General features: G+C 39.7%; 1 protein-coding gene across 2 annotated transcripts in view; it reads right to left on the bottom strand.

The window, feature by feature from the left end:
• Nucleotides 1-27,551, bottom strand: part of fam168a (family with sequence similarity 168 member A) — a 120,216-nt gene that overhangs the window by 12,661 nt on the left and 80,004 nt on the right. Inside the window, exons 3-7 of one of the 2 annotated variants that reach the window (XM_063054439.1) lie at nucleotides 26,855-26,935; nucleotides 14,202-14,327; nucleotides 9,623-9,765; nucleotides 2,197-2,371; nucleotides 240-370 (exon numbers count right to left, since the gene is read on the bottom strand). In XM_063054439.1, the coding sequence (XP_062910509.1) occupies nucleotides 258-370; nucleotides 2,197-2,371; nucleotides 9,623-9,765; nucleotides 14,202-14,327; nucleotides 26,855-26,935 (638 nt within the window). In that variant the 3' untranslated portion in view covers nucleotides 240-257. Of the gene's footprint in view, nucleotides 1-239; nucleotides 371-2,196; nucleotides 2,375-9,622; nucleotides 9,766-14,201; nucleotides 14,328-26,854; nucleotides 26,936-27,551 lie in introns of both variants that reach the window. The other variant, XM_063054438.1, reaches the window with a different exon arrangement.

The raw sequence follows: 27,551 nt of genomic DNA on the forward strand, positions 1-27,551 counted from the left end.
ACAACCTTCTACCACCACCTTCTGCTTCCCACCTCGAGCCAATTTTGAATCTACCTAACCATCTCTCAGAACATGGAGCTCAGAAAAATAGAGGGCTATTGGTAACCCTAGGTAATTTCTAAGGTAAGGACATGTAGGGCACAGCTTTGTGGGCCAAAGGGCCTGTATTGTGCTGTAGGTTTTCTATATTTCTATGACACATTTCACAAATTCCACTCCACCCAAGCTCTTAAACTTACATGAATTGGTTTGCGAATTTACCAGTGTGGAGGTACGTAGCTATACGCAGGTGTTCCTTGAGTCCTGTACGTTGGCACAGAAACAGGATGTGGTCCTAGTTGAGTATGTTGTGGCGTGGTCAGCAGAGTCCCTTTTGAGGGAAGGAAGAAATGGAAAAAGCTTCAGTTCAACAACATTTCAGGAGCTGGGGAGTAACTTTCTGCACAGAAACAAACCGAATCAGAACTGTGTGACAAAATTGCTAGACAACATTAACATTAACACAATTGACCTGTACTGTTCACTTACTTGTTCTGATTTATACAGCAAGTAAACATTAATTTAATCTTGTATAATACCTATAAAATGTACAACTGCTTCACAGCAAAATTTCAAATGGTTTTCAGGTGTTTACTGAAATAACCTACAAATGTTAATCTTTTTAAGTTCAACTGAGTGATTAAGAGGAAATTATAGAATAAAAAACAATCTAAAAATATCCCCATTCAAACTTGACATTTTAAAATGCTGTTTCATATTCTCCCTATTACAAAGGACTAAATGAAACAAGAAATGCAAGAAATGATTGAGTGCAACAACCACAAATATTTTAAAAATTCCTACTACTATGTTAGGACACAAGTACATTTCGTTGCGCCAAGGACAAAACAGACTGCAAATGTTGGAATGAGGAACAAAAAACAAAGCAAGAACTCAGGTCTTTTGGCATCTGTGGAGGGAAAAGTTGACATTTCAAGTTGAGACCCTTTATTAGGAAAGTCAGTTTGGTTCTTTTGGTTGCAATTTTATCAGAACAAGAAATCCTATGTTGGAATCAAGAAAATGCAGAACATACTCAGGTCCAGCCAGCAACATCTGTGAAGACATAGGAACTAAATATTTCAGGTTCATTTGGAACTATTCTCATGAATGTTCACTGAATTTGTTGTTCATCTCTCCAGTTGCGTTGCCTGATCTGTTGAGAATTCCTAATGTTCCAGATCCCAGCATCCACAAAATCTTACTCAGCTCCAAGTGGATTAACCACATAATGACTGCAACATAAAGTAATCACACACCAAGTGGTTACAAAGGACGACTCAAGGAGAAGTCTCTTAATTAATGAACAGTGACTGCACTATACATTTTCTTGAACTTAAAGGATATTATGGAAGTATCCTTAATAACCGTGGTAACTCAATCAGGGACCAGTCTTTGACATACAAGACTGGGGTGCAGCTTATTAATGAGGTAAAGCATAATTTCTGCTCAGATTTATCTACAGTTTAGGATCTAGAGACTTGCATATGTAACAGTTACCTTGAGAGTCACAATAACAGTATAACTATCCAAAGTAACTTAAAACTAAAGATCACCATTATTTGTCACAGGTACATCAAAACACAATGAAATGCGTTGTTTTTGCGTCATCGACCAACGCAGTCCAAGGATTATGCTGGGGGCAGTTTGCAAGTGTTACCACGTTTTCGGTGTCAGCATAGTATGCCCACAATTTACTAACGCTAACCTATATGTCTTTGGAATGTGGGATGAAACTGGAGCACCCATAGGAAAACTAGGCGATCATGGGGAAAACGTATAAATTCCTTACAGATAGCGGCGGGAATCAAACTCCAACTGGCAATTGGTGACTCTGTAAAGCAACTGCAATAACTGCCATGCTACCGTGCCACCCTTCAATTTTGCTGATTTAAATATCCAGCTTTGTGTAATAATTCCCCAAGAAGATCAAATATACAGGCATTGGATGCATATATGAATTTAGTAAGCCATGTTTGAATTTAATAAGACTTGATTTACCTTCTCCATTTCTGAATGCAGGTGCTTTCTGACCTCAGCATTAAAACATTGATGCCCACCGTGAGAGCTTAAAGAGTGCTCCTCTAGATTATTAACACAACTTTTGTGCACTGTTTGCCAAGAGTACTACTATAAATACATCTACAGACTGCCTACCTGCTGTCATCGCCATGGTAGTCCCAGCAACCATACCCATAGCCATCCCATTGGTCCGTGGCGCAGGGACAGAAGTCGGGTAAATTGCAGGTTGAATGCTATTGGGTTGCACTACCGTGGTATGGTGAATTACATGGGGTTGTGCTGCATACACAGGCTGTGTATAATAAGCCCCCTGCTTAAAAACAAAATCAGAAATCAGCTAAAATTCTACACAGTATTTCATTAAATGTGTATGCTATATGTTATAACGTCATAGTAAAGCTGACTTAAAACAAAAATTTCAGTTCACCAAAATTTAAAAGGTTTATCACCATAAAGACTGGTTTTAGAAGGTAGTCCATCCTATTAACACACTGATGCATATACAAAAATGTTAGTTTTCTGGTGATGGCACATCTCAATGCTTTAAAAATTTACACATTTATAATAAAACTATACATACAAAGATCAGTTGATTTTGTTGGAAAATTAGTTGATTTTCACTGTTAAGTACTTCAGACTTTGTGGTCCAAAAGCTGTTAGATAAAATCATTTAGGGAGTGTCACACTGAGCGTAGCCTAGATTTTTGCTGTCTTATTCTTAAATCCAGATTCTGAACACAGCAGAGAACAGCACACCAAATTCCCGAGACCATGATCTACAGGGTTTCCCACTTGCATGAAATCAAGTTGGAGAAGTGAAGGCAGAACTTACCCAAACCTACAAGCTAACACTTGGGACAACAGGTAAAGGCTTTGGCTCCAATTCCTGCTGCGGTGAAGCAGCAGAACCTCAGAGGAAAAATTGATGGTGGGAAAGGGAGGACCAAGAGAGGGGAAGGGAAGATAAAGTTCAAGGACAGGTAAGGGCAACCGGAAAGGGGAATGAGGACTGAAGAGCCAAAAAACTTTGGTGTAGCAAACAATACGAGAATGAAAGGGCTGGTGCAAGGACAGGAAACTGGAGGTGGAGTGGAAATGAGGCCAAAAAGAAAGGAAGGTAGGCATGGACAAGCAGGAAAGAGGTGCAGGGGAGACGGTAAGAAGAAGTGAAGCACTGCTGTCCTAATAAATGGATGGACACAGAAGACTTTGCAGCTCGAAACAAGCCATCTTGGTGGTACTGTGGACCATCCCGAGATGCAGAAAATTGCATCGTAATTTGCAAACTCTTGACCAGACATATTCCTCAATCTACTGTTACAAAGAAGCACTTGGCACAAGCAACATTAGATGCATCTTAAAATTGTAGTTCCCACCTGGTGAAGCTGCAATACAAGGCATGATTGCTAAACAGCAGAACTAGTTTACAATATAGAGCTAGGCAATTCTACAAGCAAAGCTATCTCATTGTACTACATCCAGTAGCAAATGGTAGAAAATTAAACAGAAATGGGTAGTGAGCACTCCATGAATAGCTTCAGTGTCGGTAAAGGTGGGGACCACCTAGACAGCTGGAGACATCTGCAAACAGGTTTGCTCAATCAGAAGTACTGAACAGGTGATCTCCCTTGGCCCCCCTTGACAATGTTGGAAAATTAACTGCACACGTCTCATTCACAAAGTGTAATACAAGTCTAATCCAGTCAATCGCTGCTAGGGAAGTGTCATCAAGCCTCTTCTTTAATAACTTGTTTGCCAATTCCCAATTTGGGTTTTGTCAGCTCCATTAAGCTCAAGACCTCATCACTGCTTCAGTTCAAACATGAGAGAATGAGGGGAGAATTGTACAGGGACAGAGGTATACAAAATGATGAGGGATACAGATATAGTAAATGCAAGGAGCCTTTTTTCCCTACCGAGGCTGGGTGGAACTTGAACTAGAGGTCACAGGTTAAGAGCGAAAGGTGAAATATTTCAGGGGAATCAGAGGGTGGTGTGAGTTTGGAATGAGTTGCCAGTAGAAATGGGTTTGAGTGCAACACTTAAGAGAAGTTTGGGTAAGTACGTGGATTGGAAGGGTATAGTCCAGGTGTCAGATGGGACCAGGCAGAGTAACAGCTCAGCACGGACTAGATGGGCTGAGGGTCCTTTTTCTGTACTGTGGTGCTCTATGAGTCTATGGATCAAAAAGTGGAACAGAAAAGATAACATGTTTGACATTAAGCAGTATACGTCTGAAGGCATCATTGTGGAGTCGTAGTAAAATTAAAGTTAATGGACATAAATGGGGAACTATTCCAATGATATGAGTCATACCTTAATCAATGTCATTTGAAATCAAACATCTCAACCCCAGAACTGCTACAGGAGTTCCTTGGGGTACTGTCCTTGGCCCATTTTCAGCTGCTTAGAAATATAGAAACACATGAAACTTACAGCACAATACATGCCTTCAGCCCACAAAGCTGTGACAAATGTCCTTACCTTAGAAATTACCTATGGTTACCTATAGCACTATTTTTCTAAGCTCCAGGAGTCTCTTAAAAGAACTATCGTATCCGCCTCCGCCGCCAGCAGCCATTCTACGCACTCACCACTCTCTGCGTAAAAAGCTTACCCCTGACATCTCCTCTGTACCTACTTACAAGCACCTTAAAACTGTGCCCTCTCGTGCTACCCGTTTCAGCCCTGGGAAAAAGCCTCTGACTATCAATGCCTCTCATCATCTTATACACCTCTATCAGGTCACCTCTCATCCTCCTTCACTCCAAGGAAAAAAGGCCGAGTTCACTCAACATATTCTCATAAGGCATGCTCCCCAATCCAGGCAACATCCTTGTAAATCTCCTCTGCAGCCTTTCTATGGTTTCCACATAGTTGCTACAGTGAGGAGACCAGAACTGAGCACAGTACTTCAAGTGGGGTTTGACCAGGGTCCTATATACCTGCAACATTACCTCTTGGCTCCTAAACTCAACCCCATGATCGATGAAGGCCAATGCACCACATGCCTTCTTAACCACAGAGTCAACCTGCACAGCAGCTTTGAGTGTCCTATGGACTTGGACCCTAAGATTCCTCTGATCCTCCACACTGCCAAGAATCTTACCATTAATACTATATTCTGCCATCATATTTGACCTACCAAAATGAATACCTCACACTTATCTGGGTTGAACCCCATCTGCCACTTCTCAGCCCAGATTTGCATCATTATCAATGTCCTGCTGTATACTCTGACAGCCCTCCACACTATCCACAACATCCCCAACCTTTGTGTCATCAGCAAGTTTACTAACACATCCCTTCACTTCCTCATCCAGGTCATTTATAAAAATCACGACGAGTGGCGGGTGAGGCGGGGTTCCCAGAACAGATCCCTTACTTTCTCAATAAGCCTTGCATGGGGTACCTTATCAAATGCCTTGCTGAAATCCATATACACTACATCTACTGCTCTACATTCATCCATGTGTTTAGTCACATCCTCAAAAAATTCAATCAGGCTCGTAAGGCACGACCTGCCTTTGACAAAGCCATGCTGTCTATTCCTAATCATATTATACCTCTCCAAATGTTCATAAATCCTGCGTCTCAGGATCTTCTCCATCAACTTACCAACCACTGAAGTAAGACTCACTGGTCTATAATTTCCTGGGCTACCTCTACTCCCTTTCTTGATTAAAGGAACAACATCCGCAACCCTCCAATCCTCCGGAACCTCTCTTGCCCCCATTGATGATGCAAAGATCATCGCCAGAGGCTCAGCAATCTCTTCCCTCATCTCATCTGGTCCCGGTGACTTATCCAATTTGATGCTTTCCAAAAACTCCAGCACATCCTCTTCCTTAATATCTACATGCTCAAGCTTTTCAGTCCACTGCAAGTCATCCCCACAATCGCCAAGATCCTTTTCCGTAGTGAATACTGAATCGAAGTATTCATTAAGTACCTCTGTCATCTCCTCCGGTTCCATACACACTTCTCCACTGTCACACTTGATTGGTCCTATTCTCTCACGTCTTATCCTCTTGCTCTTCACATACTTGTAGAATGCTTTGGGGTTTTCCTTAATCCTGTCTGCCTAGGCCTTCTCATAGCCCCTTCTGGCTCTTCTAATTTCTTTCTTAAGCCCCTTCCTGCTAGCCTTATAATCTTCTAGATCTCTATCATTACCTAGTTTTTTTGAACCTTTCGTAAGCTCTTCTTTTCTCCTTGATTAGATTTACAACAGCCTTTGTACACCACGGTTCCTGTACCCTACCATCCTTTCCCTGTCTCATTGGAACATACCTTTGCAGAACTCCATGCAAATATCCCCTAAACATTTGTCACATTTCTGCCGTACATTTCCCTGACATCTGTTTCCAATTTATGCTTCCAAGTTCCTGCCTGATAGCCTCATAATTCCCCTTACTCCAATTAAATACTTCCCTAACTTGTCTGTTCCTATCCTTCTTCAAAGCTATGGTAAAGGAGATAGAATTGTGATCACTATCTCCAAAATGCTCTCCCACTGAGAGATCTGACACCCGACCAGGTTCATTTCCCAATACCAGATCAAGTACAGACTCTCCTCTTGTAGGCTTATCTACATATTGTGTCAAGAAACCTTCCTGAACACACCAAACAAACTCCACCCCATGAAAACTCCTCGCTCTAAGGACATGCCAATCTATATTTGGGAAATTAAAATCTCCCACCACGACAACCCTGTTATTATTCCTCCTTTCCAGAATCTGTCTCCCTATCTGCTCCTCGATGTCCCTGTTACTATTGGGTGGTCTATAAAAAACACCCAGTAGAGTTATTGACCCCTTCCTGTTCCTAACTTCCAATCACAGAGACTCCGTAGACAACCCCTCCATGACTTTCTCCTCTTCTGCAGCCGTGACACTATCTCTGATCAGCAGTGCCATGCCCCCACCTCTTTCTCCTCCCTCCCTGTCCTTTCTGAAACATCTAAAGCCTGGCACTCGAAGTTACCATTCCTGTCTCTGAGCCATCCGAGTCTCTGTAATGGCCACAGCATCATAGCTCCAAGTACTGATCCACGCTCTGAGCTAATGACCTTCCTTCCACGAGGTCAAAAATTGAGCATCTTCATTAACAGTTCTGCAGGTCCAATTCCATTCACAACTCTTCAGCAAATAACACAGTGCATCTTGCAAGACCGTAACAATATATTGAAATAGGCCAATAGGTTGTGCTGGCTTTGGAGAGGGACCAGAGACTTACAAGAATGAACCTAGGAATGAAAGGATTAATATATGAGGAGCATTTGATGACTCTAGGCCTGTACTCACTGAAGTGAAAAAATGAGCCCGGGGGGAAGGAAGGGGGAAATGAGGGTGAATCTCATTGAAATCTACAGAATATTGAAAGGCCTGTATGGAGTGGATATGAAGAGGATGTTTCCAGCATTGTGAAAGTCTAGGACCAAAGGGCACAGTCTCAGAATAGAAGGACTTCCCTCTGGAACAGAGAGGAAGGATTTCTTTAACCAGAGAGTGGCAAGTCGGTGGAATGCATTGCCACAGATGGATGTGAAGACCAAGTCACTGGCTATTATATTTAAAGAGAAGATTGATAAGTTCTTGATTAGTAAGGGCATCAAAGGTTACAGTGAGAAGGCAAGAAAAATGGGGAAATAAAAATAATTCAGCCACGAGCAAATGGTGGAGAAGATTCAATGGGCCAAATGGCAATTCTGCTCCTATGTCTTATAATCTTATTAGCAGCAAGTCAAGTCACCCTTCATTTTCCATCTATGCTCTGATATTCAATGGTAATCTCAACATCCTGGAAGTTACAATTCACCAGAACTTCAATTGGACCAGATAATGTGGCTACATAAGGAAGTCAGAGATCACATACCCAGCAACAAACCTCTGAACACCCCAAAGTCTTCACACCATCTAAAAGACGCAGGTTTGAAGTCAGAAGTATAACAGATGCTCTCCACTTAACCGGATGAACGTAGACCCAAAATGCAAGCTCAAAAAAAAACAAGGATGCAGCAGATTCTTTGACTGCCACCCTAATCAACCCCCTCCATCATTCCTTCCATCACCTTCTAAACATTGCAGAAATGCACTCTACCAAAGCCACTGCAGTTACTGATTGAAATTAGTTAGCTAAAATAGAACTTAAACTCATAAGCTTGATCAATCAGGGCACAGACATCTGTACTTGGGAAGGACAGTGTCTGCAGGGACCCCCCACCTCCTGCAGTCATACAACATCTATGGAATATCATTCCTTCACTGCTGTTGGCTGCAATTCCTGGAATGCCGTACCCAAGAGTGTTATATTCTTAACTAGAAGGACTAGAGTGATTTGAGATGGCGCACATTTTCAAGAGCAATTCAGGATGAGTGATAAATGTTGGCTTTGTCTACAACCTAGTCCCTGAAAAAAGAATAAAACAAAACAAAAAATATCTGGCTAACACACACAAAATGCTGGAGAAACTCAGCAAACCTGGGTCTTGCCGAAGGGTTTCCGCCCAAAATGTCGACTGTACTTTTTTCCATAGATGCTGCCTGACCTGCTGAGTTCCTCCAGCATTTTGTGTGTGTTACTCAGATTTTCAGCATCTGAAGATTTTCTCTTGCTTGTGAAAAAATATCTGGCTTAATTTTCACCATGCTATTTTAGATCTCAGCCTGCAATCAGTGAAACACCAGGTGCATCGGTGTTTTTTTTTGTTTATACTCAAATCAGCCAAAATCCTCAGCAGAAAGGATCTATTGTGTGTCCAATAAGTTGGCAGAAGATCCCAGAGGCCAAACCCTCCAGATTAGCCGTTTGATGCAGGCACCCATTGCATAATCACGTCAAAAAGAGATAGGAAGATGAGAAAACTGCCTCATTTCATATTTCACTCGTTTCCCCATACAACTGGCAAAGGCAGAATATGGCAAGCCATTCAGCTAATTCTATGATGTTTATTTCTCTCCATGCACATTAGATGCTATATACTTGCCTGCTACACTTGAAGAAAATAAGTGAAATTTAAATTTGACAAATGCACAATGAATTCTGTCAACAACTTTCCATTAACACATTTGACAGAAAGGTTTTTTACCCAATATTCCAAGCAATTCAGTGTTTTTTGAACCCAATCAGTAGTACCTTTCCCATCTTAAAGGTACACTTAAGCCAAAATACTTTGAACTATTTTTCTTCGAACTGTTTTGTAATGCAACACACTGCATAAGGGTTAATGACCAGGTAAACTTACAGCTATGTCAACTGACAACACAGGTCTACCAGGACACCAGGTAAAGCCACGAGTGAGAATAAATAATCACAGGGAATATCTCGTTGCATTGATGACTACAGATGAAGTGCAAGCAAAACTGATTAAACCAGTGGAGAGAATAGATCAGAGCTTTCACGATTATAACTATCCGCAATCCTGTCCACTGCATAATTATACACCTATTATCAGGAATTAATTGGTGTGATGTGTGTACTATTTTTCATGAATCATGCCACAATCCAATGCAAATTTAATCAGTTCATTAGTCACACTTCGATTTCACATTACATTTACCTGGGCATACAGATTTTGCTGTGGATAGGCACTTCTAATGGGATACATGGCAGTCTGGTAAGGGTTTGGAGATGGAGAATATGGTGGTGGTGCACCATTACTCTGAGTAGGTGCTACCTTGTAGGGGGTTCCTCCAGTGTATCCTAAAAAGATAAAACCAATTAAAAGCACAAGAAAAGCAGTACAAACTGATTTACTTTTCCAACTAATTTCTAAATTGGAATTCAAGTTTAGTTTTAAGATCAAAGCTTTAATTCAGCTCTCATTTTTTCATATTTAATTGACACTTATCCTTCTGTCAAAATCATTAGAATTAAACAAACCCTCAATTTCTAGTTGAATTTACAAATCAAATCTGGTGGTCAAGAATTAAATGCTAACTCCAAAATGGAAAAAAAAACAAAGAAAAAGTAACTTTTACATTAACTCAAGAGCATGCAGTAAGCTTTCTACTCTTTCTAAGCTGCTGTGGCACACAACTTTAGATAAAAGATTTAATTGGTTACAATAATAACCAAGAATTTGCTGGAACAGGGAGTTTTACACATGCACACAAATTTTTAGGATTTTTTTTTCCAAATTCACACCCTCACCCCCCCTTTTCAGTTTGTAAAGGATTGAGAAAGAGCAGGGATGACAGGTTACAGAAATAATTTGAAATGGAGCCAAATTAGAAGGGAAACAAAAATGTGGTGGGTGAAAACAAAGAAAAATTAGAATTAGAACACTGGGAATTTACTCTTATGTAGAAGCAAAATTCTACAGTTCACTAATTTCAAGGAACCAGAGAAAATAAATGGCATTGCCAGGGCATTCTCCCCATCAAAGGGGCCCTCACGTCAAGTACTAGCCACTATTTACTATTGAAAGATCAATTTGTAATAATAGCAGAGATGTGGCAATTTCTGAAAACAAGGGGTGGCAATAATGAGCACCTTTTTCTCAGGAAGCTGACAATGTAACAGACAAATCAACTAGCCATTTGATGTTATATGCAATTCTTCACACAAATGTTAAGTTTCGTTTACAAACCAATAATGGTGCAGGGAAACTCAATATATTCCAAGCAAATTCTGGGTCAGAATAACAACTGTGCTTTAAAACTTTAGCAGATTATACAAAGTACATGTTCTATAAAATAACTACATAAATTGCAATCTAGATTTTACTAAAGTTTGTAACAAAGTGATTAGAGCTGAGAACTAGCTATTTCATCCAGTGGAAAATTTAGTACAAAAATATTTTAAATAGGTTTGGATCACTAACTAATCCTGTCTTAAAATTGTTTTCATTCTATGCACAATTGAATAATTTATGGCTGGAATGATACTAACATAGGTCATTTTTACATAACAGGCTGACTGTCATTGTTTTGCTATGAATATTACATCCTGGATCTTGTAAGTTTTCTTATACGAGATGGGTTTTTTTATGCAGCCACAGCTTTCAATCTGTATTGTTATGACAAAGGACTGCAATATTCCTTAATGACAAAAATCTCAAACTACTTACTGTGTGGCAAAATAAAAGTGTTCAAAAACAGTTTACACAAAAATTATACAGAACATCTACATGTTAAAAGTAGTAAGATACATACTCATCCTGAGTTATGTATCTGTCAGATGTGGAATTGAGCAGAGATTTCCCCTCTCTTCAGGGAAAGGAAAAAGGTTAATCAGTGCTTGGTTACAAAGCAGTATTAGTATGCACTAAAATTAAGCCAACCGACCACCATTGTATGAAACGTGGCATGGGGAAACAGACAGAAAAATGATACTGGAAACAAAACCAGGTGCAAAAGGATCCTCAATGAGCATGCCTCAAAATGATTTATCATTCATGAATTAAACAATAGGATTCCTAAGTATTTTTACCCTATTTCCAAGCACAAAAAATGTGATAGAAATAGGAGAATTGCCACCCTTTGATGGAAAAATTGTGTTAGGTGCCTTCATGCAGATGTGCTGATGAATCTTCTGTCTTTGACTTAGCCCCAATGAAAATGATCTACATAGTAAATATGAATCTGGCTAATTGCCATGAAATTTCAATAATCGTTGATCTTGTTGGCTCTGGATGAACATTTTGACATTTAAACACAGGTTCAGTGTTAAAGTTGACAAGTCATTTTAAAAATGAGGTTGGCATTGTAAACTAAGAAGACTGTTCATTACAGCCCAACTAAACAGCCATCCAGGTACTTGCAAACCAGCTTAAGTTACCGAAGCAGTTTGTGCTTTAGCCCCGGTAACCAGCTTTAGAAGCTGCTATTTTTACAGCTAAAAATTTTTTGGAAAGAAGTGTCTTAATGAATAAAACAACCTAGTCTCTAGCCAGACTACAATTTTAAGTTAGTCATTATTATGCAACATCATCTCTCTAGATCCAATAGATCAGAAAAGGATATTCCACATTTTCATTTTAAGTTACCAAGCCAAAGCTCCAACTTAACTTTCTATAAATGCATCAGAATCTACATGTTATCTACAAATACTGCTAGGTGCAATTATAAAACTTCAATTTTATATCATTTCACATTATCTGAAATTTATTTGGTTGAACATGGGCTACTTTAACCAAGGGTGAAGATCGTGTACTGCACCCAGTGCACAGTTCATATTCTGGGTTACAGGTCATTACCCTTTCCTGGTCAAATGTAATTCTGCTTCCAGTCTAAGTATTTCCAGCATTTACTTTTATCATTGAATCTAGTCTATCTTCTAATTTACACTTAAATTATTCACACACACTTCATATCCATACACACATTCACATCTCAACTAACTAGGTAATGTAAATCACCTTGCCTCTTAAAAAAGGACTTACCTGCTTCATGGAGAGAAATTGGACGTGGCCAGCCTTTTGGAAAAAGTCATGCGTACAGTACAACCTGTCCACAAATATAATCTACAATCATTTTAAAATATATGGCCCTGCCCAATTTTCATTAAATTAGGGAAAATGGAGTTTAGGTCAGACACAATATAAATTACTTTGTCCAGAAAGGATTCTGAAAGAAATTAGAAAAAAAACCTTCATTCTGGAAGACAACATCTTCAATGTTTTTCCACAGATAATTTAGAGTCTGCTCTTCCAATGACAGCTCAGATGTCTCCTGTCACTTGAGTATTCAACTATTTTCAGTGGAGTAGTAAACTATTTAAACATGAGGGAGTCCATTTGAGGTGATTTGGAATGGGATGTGGAAGAGGAAAAGGAAAATGAGAAATACAGGGAAGAAGCAGATTCATTTCATGAAGATTTGTAACTATTTTTTGCATTACAGTTATTACATCAAATTTTCTTTAACAAATAGATACATTTGTGAAAAATGCATTGGAAATCAATTGAAACTGCATTGGAAATCAATTGAAATTGCATTTTACAGCTTCTTCCCCCTATTGTGGAACAAGGTACAAATTGCTGTGTCTCTTTAAAAAATTCACCATGTTAGTACTACACAATTCTTTTAGTAGTGCTTCATTCTTATGCATAGATACCTAATGATCATGGGCAAATAGACAATTAGGCTACAAATTTGGCTGTGCACTTCACCAGTATATTGGAGTATAACAATAAACAAACGCTGCTCCAGATCAAAAAAGAACTAAGAATCTTTCATTGCGAAGAAATGGAGCCATGATTACAAAAGGCAATGGAGTAAATCAGTGAATATGTTGATCAAAACAAGTAAATGCCAACAAATTTGTGCAACGTCTTTTTTAAGCTTAACATTTGTACTTTAATGCTCTGCATCCTGTCAAAGCGCAGTGTTTGTTCTGAATCTTATATTCTCATGTAAAAAATAATTCTCTACAATGTGTTAATACTAATAAAGTGCAACACAATTTATATGCTGTACGAATTTAAAGCAGAATACAAAAAAAATCACATTGATTGGCAAAGTACAACTTGTGTAAAGGAGTTTGAGTTTGTTCTGCTTCAAGTATACTTTAGAAAGCAAGGGTTGCAGTTGCAGTTAGGCATATAATGCCACAGAAAGTAGTTTGAGATTCTTAGTCGTTTATATCCTTAGATTGTTTTGCAAATACCATTTCTCTATTGGATATTTACTCCAACTGATGTGCAGAAGAGACATGGCCAAAATATTCACACTTTTGAGAGCTAACGGGGAAGGAAAATGTTTATCCTCCATAATTTTCAGCAATATCTTTTAAAGTAGTACTGTTTTCTCTAGGAGGTTCTGATATAAATTTAAGCATTTTAATCTTTTGAATTACAATTTTTTTTCTTTAGCATCCGTCAGTCTTCTAATAGTAGTTTAAATGATCTATTTTTGAAAAATAGGGCTATCAACATGTAAAAATTTGATGATTATTACTGACAAATAATTACTACATTACCATCTTAATGTTATGACTTTCCTAAGGAAGTAATCTGTTTACTAAACGGTTACCCTCAACTTTCTTAACCAAATCCATACAAATATTTTGCTTTTCCAGATGCGTCTTGACATCTGTCTTTACCCCACTACTTCCCCAGGACTCTTCTGCACATACCCTCCAAAAATAAATCAGCTCAATGAAAATCTACCATATAACAAGAATATTTTATTTACTGAATGACGCAGAAGAAGCTTGGAAAGTTCTGCTTTCAGTGCCAGCATCGACTGGGAGGTCATAAGTACCCTCAGTGGCACCAGAAGTTGATGTCTGTGGCCAGCTCTGCCTCATCATGAATAAAGCTTGCAAGAGACAAAAAAAACGGGTGTTACCAAAAGAGGTTTCAGTAATAACAATGCAATGATTCATGGACTGATGGCATCAGTCTTAATGTACAGCATTTACAGAATCAAGATCAGATAACAGATCTGAAATAACAAGGAAAACAAATGCACTTTGAAGCATTACACAAACATCACAAACATAAACTTAACTATTTGAGGAGACTACTAAAAGCATTTATGAGCTTTAGAAAGACATCCATAATTTTTCCCATGACTGTACGAAACTCCTCCCATCATTAAAATGTCTAGGTTTAACAATAAATCTTCCTATGTAAACCTCGAATGCTAGCCTAGCGGTTAGCACAACTCTAAGCAGTGCCAGAAATCAGCAATTGGTGTTCAATTTCTATCACTGTCTGTAAGGAGTTTGTGTGTTCTCCCTGTGACTGTGTGGGTTTCCTCCAGGTGCTCTGGTTTCCTCCCATATTTCAAAGTCGTACAGATTAGAGTAAGAAAGTCATGAGCATGCTATGTTGGCACCAGAAGTACAGATATTTGTGGGCAGCTCCATACAATCCTCGCTGATTTGATTTGGCACTAACAATGCACTTTGCTGTATGTTTTGACATATATGTGACAAATACAGCTGCATGCAGAAGTTTGGGCACCCCGGTCAAAATTTCTGTTACTGTGAATAGCTAAGCCAGTAAAACATGAACTGATTTCCAAAAGGCATAAAGTTAAAGATGACACATTTCTTTAATATTTTAAGCAAGAAAACTTTTTATATTTCCATCTTTTACAGTTTCAAAATAACAAAAAAGGAAAAGGGTCCAAAGCAAAAGTCTGGGCACCCTGCATGGTCAGTACTTAGTAACACCCCCTTTGACAAGCATCACAGCTTGTAAACGCTTTCTGTAGCCAGCTAAGGGTCTTTCAATTCTTGTTTGGGAGATTTTTGCCCTTTCTTCCTTGCAAAAGGCTTCTAGCTCTGTGAGATTCTTGGGCCGTCTTGCACGCACTGCTCTTTTGAGGTCTATCCACAGATTCTCGACGATGCTTAGGTCATGGAACTGTGAGGGCCATGGCAAAACCTTCAGCTTGCACCTCTTGAGGTAGTCCATTGTGGATTTTGAGGTGTGTTTAGGATCATTATCCTGTTGTAGAAGCCATTCTCTTTGCATCTTCAGTTTTTTTAAAGACGGTGTGATGTTTGCTTCCAGAATTTGCTGGTATTTAATTCAATTCATTCTTCCATCTACCAGTAAATGTTCCCTGTGTCACTGGCTGCAACACAAGCCCAAAGCATGATCGATCCACCCCCGTGCTTAACAGTTGGAGAGGTGTTCTTTTCATGAAATTCTGCACCCTTTTTCCCCCAAACATACCTTTGCTCATTGTGGCCAAAAAGTTCTATTCAAAAGGTTCAAAGAAACATCTAAACAAGCCTGATGCCTTTTCCAAACAAGTCCCGTGGATTGATGAAGTTAAAATAGAGCGTTTTGGCCGCAATGAGCAAAGGTATGTTTGGAGGACAAAGGTATGTCGCATAGAATCAGGCCAGAAGCAGAGGGCAGGGATAAGTGAGTAATTTTCAGATTGGCCAGCCATAACTAGTGAAGTATCATACGATTCCTTCTCCAAGGATCACCTTGTCATGGTGGAGAGACTTGAAAGTTCCTGAGATCCCAAGAGTGACACTGTTTGGAGTTTAGTTCCTGGTAGGGCCAAGGTATTAAGGTCAAAAGTTCCAGACAAAAAGTGATCCAACCAAGACCTCAACAGTGAAGCTGGCAGAGAATGACATATCACAATGTCAGTGAAAGTGGAGGAAGACTGCAGCAGTGAAAGGTCATCCAGTCATCTTGCACTCTATGTCACTGGACCCTGACTCTAATCTGGCAAGGTCTGTGTGAAGGCTGCCCATGCATCAGCCACCCCACATTAAACAAAGCCATACACAGGAGTTCTCCATTTAGGGAATCCACCCCACCATCCTGGATTAAGTCCCATGGTGATCAGCAAGTACTGAAGGGGCAGTATTGAGAGGCTTGGAAGGCTGTAGGCGCAAGCTGGTACATTGGCCTATGGTTGTTTGATTCAGTCACGAGATCCTTGAACTGAGGGCAGAACACTCTGGCAGCTGCACGCACTACTGAGAAGCCCTATATGGGATCCACCCTACTCACCCCACTTGGGGAAGGGGTTGAAAAAGATGACCTAAAACTAGCCTGCTTCAAGCTCCTGACTGGATCCAGAGGGATCACCACATGTAGTCAGAAACACAGAAACTTGACCTTTGGAGCCTGGAATGTGCACACTCTGATATATAGCACAACCAGTGATCAACCAAAGAGGAAAACTGCAATCATCGCCAGTGAACTGAGGAGATGCCAGATTGACCTGGCTGCTCTTTCTGAAACCCATCTGGCAGAGGAAGGGCAACTATGGGAGAATGGTGGTCAACTGATGAGCCCAGGATCCTTGGTGTTGGGTTTGCAACAACAAAAAAAGTGTTTTATATGGCACCAACTCTGAACTCACACGATTATGAAAAAGAAGCCTTCTAGCTTGCCTAGACACGACACTGTCAAGTACCCCCAAGGAGTACAAGATAATTCTCTTTGGAGACTTCAGTGCCTGGGTTGGTTGGGACTTCAACCTTTGGAAGAGTACCATAGGAAAGGAAAGTGCTGACAACTCATATTGGACTACTACTTCTCATCATATGTGCTGAGTACAGTCATGAACACTCTCTCTTCTGCCAGAAAAACAAAATTCAAGGCACCTTAACAGCACCTCCAATCTAAACAGTGGCATCACACTGACTATGTCATTGTCCAAGCTAGGGACCACCCTGATGTAAAGGCCATGACTGGCACAGATAACTGATGGACAGATTATCACCTGATCTTCTCCATGTCCAGGCTCATAAGAGGAGAATTCATAAGATGCAGTCCGGGGCAAGACTAAAACTTGAGAGCCTGCTTGCCACTGCCACCCAACAGCATCTTCAAGCCTCATTTGGGGAAAACTTCCAACAGGAATAGCCAGAGGATATCGAAGAACACTGAGGCCTGCTTAAATCCATCATCCTCAATACCTGCAAAAGCATCCTTGGGTACACATCCAGAAAATATCAGGATTGGTTTGATGTTAACAACATGGAGATAGAACAACTCATCTCCAAGAAAAGCAAAGCCTTTTGTGCCTGGCAGAATGACTATGGCAGCAAGGCCAAAAGAGAAGGTAAATGTTCAGCACAGGGTGAGAGAGCTAAAGAATTCTTGGTGAACTGTGAAAGCCCTGGAAATTCAGAGACTGGCAGACTCCAGGCTTCTTCAGTGCCAACAAAGCAGTCTATGGTTCCAAGCTACTTTGGAACAAACCATCTGCGCTCAAAGGATGGAAAGAACTTGTTAAAGGATCAGAATGATATCAATGATCAACGGAGAGAGCACTTTTAAGAATTTCTTAACCACAACTGCACTGCTGAGCTAAAGGTCACTAACCAAATCCTTTGGAGACCTGTGAGAGAAGGCACTGGGGAACCCCCCACTATGAAAAAGGTCAATGATGCCATCAGAAGCCTAAAAAGCAACAGAGCTACTGGTCCTGATGGAATCCCAGCAGAGATCCTTAAGGAAATTGGACCAGTACTCCTGCACCAAATACATGTCTTGCAGCTGAGGTTCTGGAAAAAGAAACAACTGCCCTCAGAGCTCAGTGATGTTCTAACAGTGACCATATTGTAGCCATGACAGAGCCATCTCCCTCCTGTCAACAACAGGCAAAGTGCTTTCACGTATCCTTTATCAACCAACTCCTACTGCTATCTGAAGTACGCTGTGAATCACAATGTGGTTTCAGCCCATCTAGAGGTACCACAGATATGATCTTCACAGCATGCCAATTCCAGGAAAAATGCTGTGAACAAAGGCAACTCCTGTACTTGACTTGCATAGATTTGAGAGGCATTTGATATAACAGACTACCAAGCTCTCTGGCATATACTATTGAGACATAGCTATTCAAACAAGTACTTACAAGTACTGAAGCTGCTGCATGATGGCATGTTAGCCACAGTACTGAGTAACAGAAGCGCAGAATCGGAAGTCTTTACTGTTGAGACAGGAGACAAACATGGCTGTATCATTGCGCCCAACCTATTTGCCAACTTTATTGCTGCATCCTTCACCTTATTGGCCACAGGGAATTCCAATCGTGTATTGAATGGACAACAGGCTTTTCAACTTCAAATGGTTTAAAGCCAACAAGATCAGCACCACCACTATAATGGAGCTTCAGTATGCAGATAACAACTCCATCACAGCACACTCTGAAGAGACCGCCAATGTATGCCAAGGCATAAAGAGTCCCAAGTCTTGTTCTGAATATATAAAAAAGACACAGGTTCTATATTATCCCCCACCCAACCATTTATCCAACCCTCCATAAAAGTTGACAATATTGCCCTTGAAAACATACACTACTTTCCCTACTTTGGAAGCATTCTCTCCTCAAAAGCAGACATCAACTTGGAGATCAATCACCACCTGAGTAGCGTTGGTGGAGCATATGCAAGATTAATGACAAGAGCCTTGAAGATCATGACCTACAGGTGCAAAGAAAACTTTGGTCTATAGGGTAGTTGTCCTTCCTACACTACTGTATGGAGCCGAATCTTGGATCATCTATAGTAGACACCTGAAAGCCTTGGAACAATATCAAAGAACTTACTAAAGATTTTGAGGATCAGCTAGAAGGACAGACTCACTGGAGGATTGGAGGAGGCCAACATGGAGTCATAGAAAAGTACAGCACTGATCAGGCCATTTGGCCCATCTCAGCCATGCCAAATAATTTAAATAGCCTAGTCCTATTGACCTACACCCAGAGCACTCCGATCCATCTACTTATCCAAACTTTTCTCAAATGTGTTAATCAAACTTGCACGCACCACTTGCACTGGCAGCTTGTTCCACATCTCACAACCCTCTGAGTGAATAAATTTCCCCTCATGTTTCTCAAACATTTCACCTTTCACCCTTAACCCATATCCTCTGGATATAGTCCCACCCAACCTCAGTGGAAAAGACCTGCTTGCATTTACCCTATCTATACCCCTCATAATTTTGTATACCTCTATCAACCCTCTCCTCAATCTTCTCCATACCAAGGAATAAAGCCCTAATGTGTTCAATCTTTCCTTATAAACTGGGCCTCCAGTCCCAGCAACATCCTTGTAAATCTTCTCTGTACTCTTTCTTGTAGGTAGGTGACCAAAACTGTACACAATACTACAAATTAGGCCTCATTAATGTCTTGTACAGCTTCAACATAATATCTCATCTCCTGTACTCAATACTTTGACTTATGAAGGCCAACATGCCAAAAGCTTTCTTTACGACCCTACCTACCTGAGCCAATACTTTCAATGAATTATGGAGGGAGAGCAGAGCTTAGGAGGGATAATGGCGCCTAACGGCTACTCCTTTGCTTGCATCTTCGGAAACAGCTCTATTTCCATCTTTAATATCTTTATCTTTCCCTTTCAGGGTTCTTTTGAAGACCCTGACCTGGAGTTACACGCAGGCTTCTGTTCTTTGCGGGAATGGGACCTGTTCTCGGGGTTTCACGATTGGTCGTTATTCAACATGCCAAGGGTTTGGCCTGAGAGTCTCAATCGTGTTTGGAAGCCTAAGATCTCAGGGCTCTGGAGGCGGGTGGATCGAGGGCTGGTGTCGTGGCAGGACTCGTGTGTCATTGGAGAGGCCGGAAAATCTTTACCCGAGCTCTTTGCGATCTTCAGACACAGAGCTCGAGAAAAGCGACGAAACGGGCTTTTAACATCATAAACCAGCGGGTTGTTGTTATGTCTCCTGCTCGCTGTGAAAATGGGGGACACCTCCCTCTCCCTTGCCAGGGAGGGAGAGAACCTGTGGTTTGTCGAATGTTGGATGAAATGTGAAACCTTTGGGGTAACTTTGGTCTGTGTCTTTGCTATTGCTTAGCACACGCTTGGGCTCGGTGACGGTACCGATGCACTTTTTTTTTGCTGGTTGGGGGAGGGAGGATCGTTGCTTGCTGCCAATTAGGCACGGGAGGGGGGAACTGGGGAGGGACTTTGGGGTTCTCACGTTTAACTGTCGTCCATTCTTTGGGGCACTTCTGTTTTCGTGGATGTTTGTGAAGAAAAAGCATTTCAGGATGTATATTGTACAAAGTTTGTATACATTTCTCTGACATTAGATTTGACCTTTGAACCTTTAAACCTGTATTCTCAGATCCCTTCGTTCTACCGCACTCCACAGTGCCCTATCGTCCACTGTGTAAGACCTACCCCTGGTTGGTCCTTCCTGGTGCAGCACCTTGCACTTGTCTACATTCTGTCTGCCATTCTTCAGCCCATTTTTCCAGCTGGTCTAGATCCACTACAAGCTCTCAACATTCAAAACTATCATACCATTAAAACTAATCAATAAGCTCCAAGACCTAACCTCAATACCTCTTTATGCAACTGGATCCTTGATATTCTCATTTACAGACCCTAGTCAGTTCAGTCTGGCAACTTCTCCTCCACAATTACCATCAGCACACTTGCACCACAAAACTGTGCGCTCAGCACCATTCTACTCAATTACACATATGCCAGGCTAAGCACACCTCCAATGCCACATTTAAGTTTGTTGACAATACCACTTTCATTGCCTGAATCACACGTGGGGACAAATAGGAGGGAGATTGAAAACTTGGCTGAGTGGTGCTACAAGAACACCTCTCTCAATGTCGGGAAGACCAAGGGGCTGATTATTGACTTCAGGAGGAGGAAATCGGAGGTGCATGAGCCAGTCTTCATCAGGGAATGAGAGGTGGAGAGGAATAGCAACTTTAAATTTCTCATTGTTATCATTACTGATTATCTATCCTTGGTCCCACATGAAAGTGCCATTACGAAGAAAGCACGACAGCACCTCTACTTTCTTAGAAGTTTGTGAAAATTCGGCATGACATCTAAAACTTCAAAAAACTTCTATAGATGTATAGTTGAGACTATACTGACTGACTACATTATGGCCTGGTATGGAAACCAATGCCCTTGAATGGAAAAGCTTACAAAAAGTAGTGGATACAGCCCAGTCCATCACAGGCAAAGCTCTCTCCACCATTGAGCACATCTACAAGGAGTGGCGCTGTGGGAAAGCAGCATCCACTATCAAGAACCCCCACCATCCAGGCCAAACTTTTCTGCTGCTGCCATTAGGACAGAGGTACAGGAGCCTCAGGACTCTCACCACCAGGTTCAGGAACAGTTATTACTCCTCAGCCATCATGCTCTTGAACCAGAAGAGATAACTTCACTCACCTCATCACTGAACTGTTCCACAACCTTTCAAGGACTCTTCATCTCATATTCTTGATATTTATCACTTTTTAATCATTATTTTGTTTGTTTTTTTCTTTTTGTATTTGCACAGTTTGGTGTCTTTTGTCTGTTTTTGTGTGCCTTTTTCATTGATTCTATTGTGTTTTGTTTTATTTACTGCAAAGTCCCGCAAGAAAATGAATCTCAGGGTTGTATATCGTGATATATGCAGTATGTACTTTGATAATAAACTTACTTTGAAAATTTTTTTTCCTTTTTGGTTTTTAAATCTTTATTTTTGATTTGGCAGCTAATCTCAAATCTTATGTTATTAAAAGGTACATTGTTTGATAAAAGGTAGGTTATATTTTCTCCCTTCCTATCTCCTGGCAAAAAAGTCTCAAAAATAGTCCAAATGTTAATAATTCATTAAATGAATATTCAAATGGAAAATAGAAAGCAGCAACTGCCTCGATAGAAAATTAAGTTTACATTATTTAAACTTGTCTATAAATTTTTTATTTTGGAAGTTCTGATATATCAGCATTGAAAATGGACTTTAACAACAAAATCAAAAACCAAATCAAATATCAAAATGGTTTAATGAACTGAAGAGGAGAAACATTAGTTCCAACTTCGCAAATTCTAGTAGATTTGGAGCTGGAGATAGTTCCAAACTATTAATCTAGATTGCAGTCAAACCTGCAAATGCGGAGGGAGGAATGGTTAAGCAACCTGCCAAATAATTGCACCATGTAAACAGCTGTTTAAACATCACCTATTACAAATAGATAATTGCTGTATCCCAAATCTTGTACAGATACTCCACAGTTACTTCTAAATGCTGTACAAAATTTGAGATATTGCGTGGCCCTTCAACCAGTTAGTTTTACTACAATTGTACTAACTTTACTTCAATTAGCACAACATTAAATACATAATCTGTAAATATTTGCATAAGTTAAATATAATTATCTAAAGATACACCAATAACTTATGAACACAAGCTTAACAATCAGTACACTAGCTCCATCAATTCAAGCTAAGAACTGGAGGTTATAAGCAATTTCAATAAAATGAATCAAGCCCATGAGAACAATGAAGACGCTTTGGCAATGGATTGTGTATTTGAATACACCAAAGATCTTCATTTAGCATGTGAGAAAGCATATAGGAAAACATTGGTGTAGTTAAGCCAGAGTACTGCTAGCACTGTTTATAAATGCAGGCAAATACTCAAATCTGCAGCACCAGCATCATAATGCCAACATGCTATGACACAATAGGATTTTCGTCAATGACAAAGAAGCTAACAGAGCTAGCTAGAAGCTCTAGACCATGCTCAAATTACTAATTCAAGATTCAAGATTGTTTATTCATTTCCTGCACACAAGTGTCCAGAGAACAAAATAATTGTTACTCCGGATCCGATGCAGCACAAAAAAACCCACCCAAAATAAAGAACACAAAATTAATATAAATACCTAAGATAGTTTATATACATAGATTGATTGTATGTCTGTAAAGTGACGCTAGGCTATACATAAAGTGACTGACGGGAACTAATAAAGTAGTGATGGAGTAAGTGGGTACTTGGGAACTCTAACACAATATAGAATAGCCTGCTGCTATTATCAATAGTTTCATTTAGATGTCTGAGATTGAGATGCTGATTTATGTGACATTTAGAATCCAATAACCTACAGCTTTCATAAAGCAATCTGAATTGGCATTATATTTCACTGCATAAACATGATAAAAGTAACTGGTTCCCGAAGAGTAAGTGCTTGCTGGAAATAAAGAACTAGGAACAAAGAACAAAGAGGCATCTCTTAAAGTTAAAGGAAGAACAAGTTTCTGAGTATACTCAGGTATTTGCAAACAAGAGCCTGCAGAGTATACAAAAGTCTACCACACCCACATCAGGATAAATTATGAAAAAAACTTTTCATAAATGAACTTTTGTACAGCATTCACATACAGAACTGACAGCAAGTGATTTTTACAGTATTATTTCTTAAATTCACAAGTATATTATAATACTGAAAAAAATCTTAAATTATTCTCCTTCATTAAGGACTATTCAACTTTTCTAATACTTTAGAAGTTATTTTTCTTGGTAGAACCATCAGCTTTGGAAAACAATGGGCCAGAACGCATTTCCTCAAGAGATACTACATCCCATTCCACCTCCATCCCATACCCCGCCTCTTCTACTTAGTTCAGGTGTGGTGGGTCCATCTCATTGGCTTTCCATGAACTGGATTTCAGCAATTGTGGTCTAGATGCTGTGAAGTGAAGAGTGTCTGCCAAAGAATACATCACAACCCCAACAGAAGTTTTGAGAGATGATAAAAGCTGAAGTTATGGAAAACACCCAAAAATATGTAATTAAAACAAAATAATTTAACAACTTCTCATTGGAGCCTATTAATCTTATGTGTTACATTCCCCACTACAATCAATGTGTCCTGGGCAATGTGCCGATGAGTTCAAGAGGTGATTCACCAGAGTCTACTGGTAATGCAAACTGACAGACTTGGACATCCAAATTTGTGAACAAGCCCTGAACTTCCAGCTCGACAGTGTGTTTACAAAGATCAAGACTGTCACTTCCATTCAGAACTACTGGCAAATTGCCAGGAGACAGCTCAGTAGGTTAAAACAAGATTCTGAGGTTAAACAGATGAAACTTTCATTCTCATATTTGTATAGGTGGTTCTGCTATAACATACGTTTCCATAATGCAGATTCATTACAACGTGATTAATGGATTAGGAAACACTATTGGCATTACATGGGCAACATTGCTTACAGCACTATTACTGCCTATTATGTGATAATGGGACTTTCTGTAACACAAGCCACACTATGCAAAGATAAAATTACTTAGAATCTCATCAATAACTTTCTCCAACTACGCTGAAAATGATCAACACTTCAGGGATTACAAGGGTATTGCCTGAGTCACACTAATAAGTCAGGTCCAAGTTTTAAAATGTACATAATAACAGTTAATCTTCACTGTTTTTAATAACCACTCTCCATCTCCTGGTTTTTATTTGAACTCCGCTAAATGTTATGCCTCAATTATTCCTGAATCAAATGATTGAATGACTACATCCATTTGACCAACTCAGCCAATGCTTGCTCAATGTGGAAATGATCCCCGGTAGGCATTTCAGATCTAAATTGCTTACATTTTAGAACATTCTTCTTCACGTCACTTTTGGTTATTTTACCAGCCAGCTTCATTCAGTATCCTCCAGATATCTTCGACACCTCCACGAATAGGAACAGTTCCTCTCTGCTGTTTCTACATCACAGCCTCAAATTGCTCCAGCAGTTCAGTTATACATAATTTTACCACATGAATCTAAGCTCAATCCTAGTATGATTGTTATTAAATATTTCAATATAAGTAAATTCAACCTTCTTCCCCATCACTGATATGAAGCTACAGATTAGCAGTTCTCCACTTTCTTTCTCCTTCCATTTTTAAATAGTGGTATTGCATTTGCTACCCTCAGACTATTTGTAGAATCCTGAAAGATGACAACTAGGATGTCTGCCATCTCTGAAGGCACATATTTCAAAACCTTGGGAGTAGATCATCAAGTCCTTGGGATCTGTCAGCTCTCTAGTACTTTTGCCCAGTTTACAGATCCCTCAGGCCCTCGATCTTACTGAACCCTTGATTATACCTGGCCAGATTTGTTTTCAGACAAAGTAATTATCTAATTCTTCTATTTTCATAACCTCCTATTAGAAATTCTATCTGTCTGCATCAGATGCCACTTTTCCCACAAGTCTTTTTCCTGTAACTTACCTACAACCATGGTCAATAAGATTTTCTGCAACTCCTTTATCCTATATTTAAGTCTTAGGTTACAAAATGTGAATTACCAAATACAGAGCCTAACTGAACATTATTGGTAACCATTTTCCTGCCACGAGAGCACCTAACAGTTGGTTGCTTACCATCACTAGGCCAATTTTGAATCCAATTTACTGCTATCCATTTTTGATAACCTGTCATATGGGTCTGTGTCAAAATCATTGCTGAACTCCATGCTTAAAAAAAACAATAAATTTCTGGAAACTGAACAATGTTCATACAGGATATAATGTTCATACAGGTAAGATCCAGCACTATTTTACTGAATATGAAGTAAGTGACAAAGGTTAAATGGCCTACTCATGCTTCAGTTCCTTATATCTTCATACAAACAATTTCTTAGCTGAATCACGTTCACTGCTCCATCCCTCCCAGAACTACTTTTCAACCAGGATTCATCCTCAAACTGTTCTTTGTCTTTAAATCCAAGCTTTCATTCAATGGAAGTGGGAGAAAGGGAAAAATCAAAGTTATAAAGTGGATCCTCTAGTTCAGGGGTTCACAATCTTTTATTATGCCATACACCAATACCATTAAGCAAGGGGTCCATGGACCCCAGGTTGGGAACCCCTGCTCTAGTTGCAGTAGGCAAATTCAAGATGATGACCCAGTGTTCAACCTTTCAGATGGATATTCTTGACTTTCAGACTCCCTGCAAATCCCAGTTTTACTGAATGACATAAGCCACAGAAGTGTTACTTTCTTTACCTGTTTGAGGAAATCACCTTTGATTTTATGCCAAGGCATAGCTGGTGAAGGATTAGAGACCCTATTTAATTCAATGGGAATTCTTAGCCTCTGCTTTAAGAAATGAAAGTAAACAATTTTCCTGCAGTTTAATGTTTCCAGATATTTGAGTGCGCATTCACTAAAGTTCTAGCTTGAAATTTATTTTTATATTTCTTATATCCAGTCTCATAATTGCCAAATGTCTGAACATCAGAGTTTTCAAACAGGCTTTGCTTTCTGATAAGACTCTCATGGTATTCCCAGGCAGCATCTCCTTTGTATAATACCTCGGGCCATGCTGCCACTGAGATCTCATTACCTAATGTAATGACATGTTCACATCAACCTTTGCATCCAGACTAAGCAAATGGAGAATGCAGGGAATGAGCTGGGTCTAGGAATATCCTTCCCATTACTTTCCTCTATTAGAAAATGTCTGAATTCTGAATAAGTTGTCAAAAGATGTAATTTATTACGTGAATGCACAATGAACATCAGCTTATCATTTAAAATGCACTGAGTATGGAAAACAAAAGAGTTCAAAAAGCTTACCTGGAGGATATCCAGGACTGCCACTAGCATACATATTAGCAGTATAGGCTGGTGCAGTTGTAGGGTAACCTGCAGGATAACCTGAACAATGAAACAGAACATTATGTTAAGTGATATAGTATGCTCAAATCAAAAGCAGTGCTAACAAGCAAGTATCAAGATAGCCTCTACAAAAAAACGCATTAAAATTCAGTATTTCCCTAGTAACGTTTGTTATTGGTTATCCACATGCAGCATTTACACTTTACCAACACTACTAATTATAAAAAAGGTATATTCTCCATATTTTTGAGAGGACATGAATTTTTCATGGATTCCCTATCTAGCTGGAGGCTCCAGCACAAAAGTAGAAACTTGTTTTTGACAGGGTCGACAGCACAGTGGAGAAGAGAAAATGATTGTGATACTAGTACATTACATTTGGTACAATAAGATAGACTCTTGATCTTCAAATTATCTCATACATTGTTACCTGTACAGCACTTTCTCTATAGCTGTTACACTTTATTCTGCATTCTGCTATTGCTTTATCTTCTTCTACCGCAATATACTGTGTAATTACTTTATCTGTATGAACAGTATGCAAGACAAACTGTCAACCGCATCTCAGTACGTGACAATAATAAACCAATTCCAAACCAAGACAGGAAGTTTGCGACTAATATTCCCAATACAAGATGCACTCAATTACAAATCA

Source organism: Mobula hypostoma, chromosome 7 (genome assembly GCF_963921235.1).
Source record: "Mobula hypostoma chromosome 7, sMobHyp1.1, whole genome shotgun sequence".
NCBI classification, from domain to species: domain Eukaryota; kingdom Metazoa; phylum Chordata; class Chondrichthyes; order Myliobatiformes; family Myliobatidae; genus Mobula; species Mobula hypostoma.